This window comes from Myotis brandtii, unplaced genomic scaffold (genome assembly GCF_000412655.1).
Source record: "Myotis brandtii unplaced genomic scaffold, ASM41265v1 scaffold130, whole genome shotgun sequence".
NCBI classification, from domain to species: domain Eukaryota; kingdom Metazoa; phylum Chordata; class Mammalia; order Chiroptera; family Vespertilionidae; genus Myotis; species Myotis brandtii.
The window spans coordinates 838,010-843,590 of NW_005354596.1; the positions used below are offsets into that span (position 1 = coordinate 838,010).

At 60.8% G+C, this 5,581-nt stretch overlaps 1 protein-coding gene across 1 annotated transcript; it reads left to right on the top strand.

Moving 5' to 3' along the window:
- The first annotated feature begins 1,113 nt into the window (after positions 1-1,113).
- Positions 1,114-5,581, top strand: POU5F1 (POU class 5 homeobox 1). Its single transcript, XM_005859907.2, is given in 6 exon segments — positions 1,114-1,530; positions 4,094-4,208; positions 4,514-4,644; positions 4,923-5,081; positions 5,242-5,338; positions 5,341-5,581. Coding segments are annotated over 6 exon segments (1,080 nt in total). The 3' UTR covers positions 5,502-5,581.

A 5,581-nucleotide genomic window follows, 5' to 3' on the forward strand; every position in this document is an offset into this window, starting at 1 on the left:
GGGGCTGGGGGGTGGGGGGGAGGCAGGAAGCTGTCCCCAGGGGAGCCATCCAGGCCCATTCAAGGGTTGAGCACTTGTTTAGGGTTAGAGCTGCCCCCTCTGGGGACCTGGATTGTCCAGCCAAGGCCATTGCCCTGCCCCCTCCCCCCAGTCCCTCCCAAGCCTCTTTGAACCCAAAGTCAGATATTTTCTCTTCCCCTCCCTCTGGGCTTTCCCCACCCAGAGCCTCGGGCAGAGGCTGGGGCTGGGTGGTGGGGGAGGGAAAACGGCCATTTAGGTACTGGGATATTCGGTCCCACAGTGAGGGGTGTCGGATCCCTCTGTGTGGACAAAGGTTGGGGAACCCGGGCACAGCCAGTCCAGAGCCTGGCCCTAGAAGGGGCAGTGGGGGTCGGTCCCTGAGTCCAGCCGGTCAGGGGCTGTGGAGTGGAAGCCCCGGGTGTGGAAAGGAGGCCTTGCCCGGCCGTCTGCCCTGGAGATGGGGTGGATTGTGGAATTAGCAGGCTGGGCAGAGGGCAGCAGCCGTCCGCAGCTTTGGGGTAATGGAATTTGGCCAGTAATCTGGATGAATGCCTGGGTCTCTGGACTGGGGGTGGGGGCGGGCACAGGGTGCTGATGAGGAACCGAGGGGTAGCCCGGCAGTACTGGTGCGCACGCCGTAAATGTGGGAGGAGCGGGGCCCCAGTGCGCAGACGGTGCCAGGGTCTTTGGAGAGGGGTCAGCCCCTGGGCTCCTAAGACCCTGGAGAAGATGTGAGGGGTCCCAGACGGCTTGGAGGTGTGCAGAGCCCGAGGGAGGGCCGGGCAGGGGGGCAGGGAGCTGGAAGAGAACGTCCTAATCGGGGACTGTGCCCAGGGCCCTGGGGCTGGGCCGGGGCACTCGCCTAACGGGGGCTCCCAGACATTCCGCTCCCACAGACACCACCGCTACCAGCAGGCAAACACTCTACGCCTCAGTTTCTCCCACCTCCATGGCTCTCTCCTCCCCCTCCCCCCCGGGGGCGGGGCCAGAGGTCAAGGCTAGTGGGTGGGGTTGGGGAGGGGGTGAGTGGCGAGCAGTGCCTCGGAGAGCCCTCCTTCCACCAGGCCCCCGGCTTGGGGCGCCGTCCTTCCCATGGCGGGACACCTGGCTTCCGACTTTGCCTTTTCGCCCCCACCAGGTGGTGGAGACGATGGGCCAGGAGGGCCGGAGCCGGGCTGGGTTGACCCTCGGACCTGGCTGGGCTTCCAGGGCCCTCCTGGCGGGTCTGCCATCGGGCCGGGGCTTGCGCCCGGGGCGGAGGTGTGGGGGATTCCCCCGTGCCCCTCGCCGTATGAGTTCTGCGGCGGGGTGGCCTACTGTGGGCCTCAGGCTGGAGTGGGGCTGGCACCCCAAGGCGGCCTGGAGGCCCCCCAGCTCGAGGGCGAGGCAGGAGCCGGGGTGGAGAGCAACTCTGAGGGGGCCTCCCCCGAGCCCTGCGCTGCCCTGCCTGGGGCCCTGAAGCTGGACCAGGAGAAGCTGGAGCCCAACCCCGAGGAGGAGGTGAGTGAGGTGCAGTGGGACTGGGTGGAGGCTGGGCGGCAGGGGCGGCCAGGGAGGGGAGGGGAAGCGGTGGCCTGCAGCCTTCTTGGCCTGGAACCCGAGGGGAGCTGCAGGGACCGGGTGGGAACCTAGGCCAGAATTCCGGTGGAGCCGAAGGGAGGCAGGGGTGGGTGGCCTCGGGGAGTCGGGAGCTGGCCCAGGCTGGCCTTGCTTCGCGCCTGGCCTTGCCAAGTATGTACCTTCCACTTCCTAGGCCTGACCAGGGTCTGGTCACTCGACTTACTACAGCCCAGCGCCTGACCCAGCTTGGGGTTTGAGCCCCTGCTCCCACCTGGAGCCTCCCTGGAAAACTTGACCCTTATCTTACCCAAATGCCTGAGGGTAAAAACCGTGCTCACTTCTCCCTGGGTTATTGTTCCTGAGATTGGAGGGTGTGGCTGGTTTCTGTAGACGCTCCTGTTCGGCTGTGTGGCCGCGTGCGGTGGGCTCACCTCCCGTCCAGTTCAGGGCTGGTCCCCCATGGCTTCTGCCTGGGCCAAGAGCCACCTGGTGCAGAGGGCACCCCCGCACCCCCTCAAGAGCGAGAAGTACCCAGTGCAGCGGAATTTCTTAAGCTTTGAACTGGCCCCTCCAGGCCATTCCCCAAAGGAAGGCACGTTCAGTCCTGCCGGGACTCCTCGGGGTGAACGGTCCAGCCCTCCGAAGGGACCAGTGTAAGCAATTAGAGATCACGTCGGAGGCCTCGAGGAGGTGTGAGCGGTTTCAGCTGGCCTCCGAGCCCTGCCTCTGGGCTGGAGGCGACTGCTGAGCCTTGAATAATAATGGCTGCCAATTGCGGTCCATTTCCTAAGTGCCTGGCTGTGTGCTCGCATTTCTACGTCATTATCTCATTAACTGCCACGGACTCTCCCGGGGAGGTATTATTAGCCTATTTCACGGGTCTTAAACTGCTAAATGATAAGCTAGGGTTTGAACTGGGTTTACCTTATCCAACCCCCCGAAGCAGGATTTGGAAGAGCCCGGATGGGGACAGCTACGGGTTGAAACCTTGGCTGAGCAGGATTGGGAGTGGAAGGGAGCGGGTGTGAGTTGATGTGATTGATTACCCTTGAAATACTTCCTCAAGGCTCCCAGGACCCCACAAAGGCCTGACCCTTCCCCGGGCCCCTGGCCCACCCACCTCTCTTCCATCCACCTTTCCTTGCTCCCCTCCACCCTCAAGGCTCAAGGGCCTCGTAGACTTGACTGCTGCGTGTTCCATCTGCTGGGATGGCTCTCTGAGCAGCTGCACCTCACCCAGTCGCTCGAGGCCCAAACCAGGCATCCTCATTCCCCCAGTCTCCCTATGTCCACTCCTTTGGAAACACCACTATCTTTACGTGGGAAATGCACCCCGAAATCAATACTTACTACCACCCTGTCCCCGCCCCCACCATCTGTGCCTGGAGAACTGCAGTTGCCTCCCTAGTTATCCCCTCACTTCCTTAGTCTCTTGTCACCATGTCAACCGGACTGAACACCTTACAGAGTGGGAGTCAGATCATTTCAGCTCACTGCCCTGCTCACCCCTCTGCTCTCCTCGCTCCTCCCCCTTCCCTTTCCTCTGCCCACTCACCCAGCTCGCCCAGCTGCTGCCTGGCCTGTGCCGGCCCGCCCAGCCCGCCACCTCAGGACATTCCCACTTGGCTGTTTCCCTTTGCTCAGTGCACCACCTCCATCTTATTTAAATTGTCCCGCATGCCCCACCCGCTGTGCTCTGTGATCCTCTTCCTGGTTTCACCTTTTCCACGGTATGTGCTGTCTCCACACTAGCATGGAAACTCACGAGGCCAAGGCTTTTTGTCTATTTTGTGTAGCCACTGGCTTAGAGAAGGTGTAGAATAAATCTGTTGAATTAATCACTGAGGATGCTTCCATATTGCAAAAAAAGATATAAAAACAAGGGATAATTGGCTTTTTTGGGGAGTTCAATGACCACACACCCAGGTTTCAGGTTCAACACCACCACCACTCCCTCCCCCTCCCTCTCCCCCTCCCTTTCTCCTGTCGGGAGCCTGGAGCCTGCAGGAGGCTACCATACATGTTTCTCTCTCCCCACACCCACAACTCTCTAACATCAATTTTAAAAAGGGGGGATAATCAGCTTTTTAAATGCACCAGCCATATGCAGAGCACTTTGTTCACACCTGTAACTTTCTGTGGTGTGTGTGTGTGTGTGTGTGTGTGTGTGTGCGCGCGTGCGCCGGGTCATGGTCTGGGACCCCACAAGCTGGGAGGAGGCATTGAGATGAGAGTTAGAGGCTGGTGCCCTTGGTTTCTCTAGGGCTGTTCCTCCAGCAGAAAGCCTCTGAGCGTTAGAGCTGCCCAGCAGGGGCTCCGTGACCTGCTCTTTCTAGCATGTGTGCTGCTCAGGGTGAATGACGGCTGTAGATGGGTTGTTTCAGGTGTTGGGTGGGCGGCCTGGATGCAGAGGTACTCCCACAGACCAGTCCTTGGGGCCCGGGTGGGCAGGGGCGGACAGCGGTGTGCCTGTGTTCTTACACGTCCTCTGCCTTTTAAAATGCTGTTGCAGAACATGAGAGCTCTGCAGAAAGACCTCGAGCAATTCGCCAAGCTCCTGAAGCAGAAGAGGATCACCCTGGGGTACACCCAGGCCGATGTGGGGCTTACCCTCGGCGTTCTCTTTGGTGGGTCCCCCTCAGCATGTGCTGACCCATAGAACAAAGAGACCACACCTCCCCTGGGAGGAGCAGTCCTGAACCTGGGCCTTTGCTACCAAGGGAATGAGGGCCGGGCTCCGGGGCAGGCTCTGCCCTTGCCCAGGACGAGGGTGCAGAGGGAGGAAGAGATTTGGGCCTGCGCTCCGTCTGGGAAGTGGGATCCTGGTGTGGGACCTTGTGAGCGTGGGAAGAGGTGGTGACTCCTGGGTCTTGGGGTCATGAGGGCCTTGCCTGTTGCCTCACCTTGCTTCTCTTTCCACCCACCTCCCCAGGCAAGGTGTTCAGCCAAACGACCATCTGCCGCTTTGAGGCCCTGCAGCTCAGTTTGAAGAACATGTGTAAGCTGCGGCCCCTGCTGCAGAAGTGGGTGGAGGAAGCTGACAACAACGAGAACCTGCAGGAGGTGAGGGTGGGCGGGTGCCCCGCGTCCACTGCTTCCACCCTGGCTGGCAGCTCTGCTTCTTGGGGCAGTAGCCCTCCATCGGGGGAGGTGATTGCTCAGTGCTGCTGGGCCAGGTGCAGCTGCTGGTCCAAGCCTGCCCTGGCACGATCTTTCTTTCTCACCTTCCGGCTCTGGTGACACCTCCATCAATGCCCCTTAGCAACTTGCTCTTGAATCAGACCTGGTGGGTTTGAAGCCTGCCCTCCTAGCTCTTTGTCACCCCCTCCCCACCTGCCTAGATATGCAAAGCAGAGACCCTGCTGCAGGCCCGAAAGAGAAAGCGGACGAGTATCGAGAACCGAGTGAAGGGCAACCTGGAGAACATGTTCCTGCAGTGCCCGAAGCCCGCCCTGCAGCAGATCAGCCGCATCGCCCAGCAGCTCGGGCTGGCGAAGGACGTGAGTGCCCATCCCCAGGGCGCCCTGCCCTCCTCCCCTGGCCCCACCCCCTGGCCCGAGCTCTGGTGCCTGCCCTTCGACCTCTCTGGATCTGTTGGGTTTGGGCCAAATGACCCACCTGGAGTTTATGAGCAAGTCCCTCTCCCTCCCCCACCCCCAGGTGGTCCGAGTGTGGTTCTGCAACCGTCGCCAGAAGGGCAAACTATCAAGCAGTGACTATTCTCAAAAGAGGATTGAGGCTCCCAGGCCTCCTTTCTCAGGGGACCAGAATATTTTCCTGTGGCCCCAGGGCCCCACTTTGGCCCAGGCTATGCGGGCCCTCACTTCACTACGCTGTACTCCACAGTCCAGTTCCCTGAGGGTGAGGCCTTTCCTGCTGTGCCCGTCACCACTCTGGGCTCTCCCATGCATTCAAACTGAGCTGCCTGCCTTCCCAGGACGGGGAGCAAGGGAAAGAACCCGAGATTGTCCCAGGGCTTTGGGATTAAGTTCCTTTCACT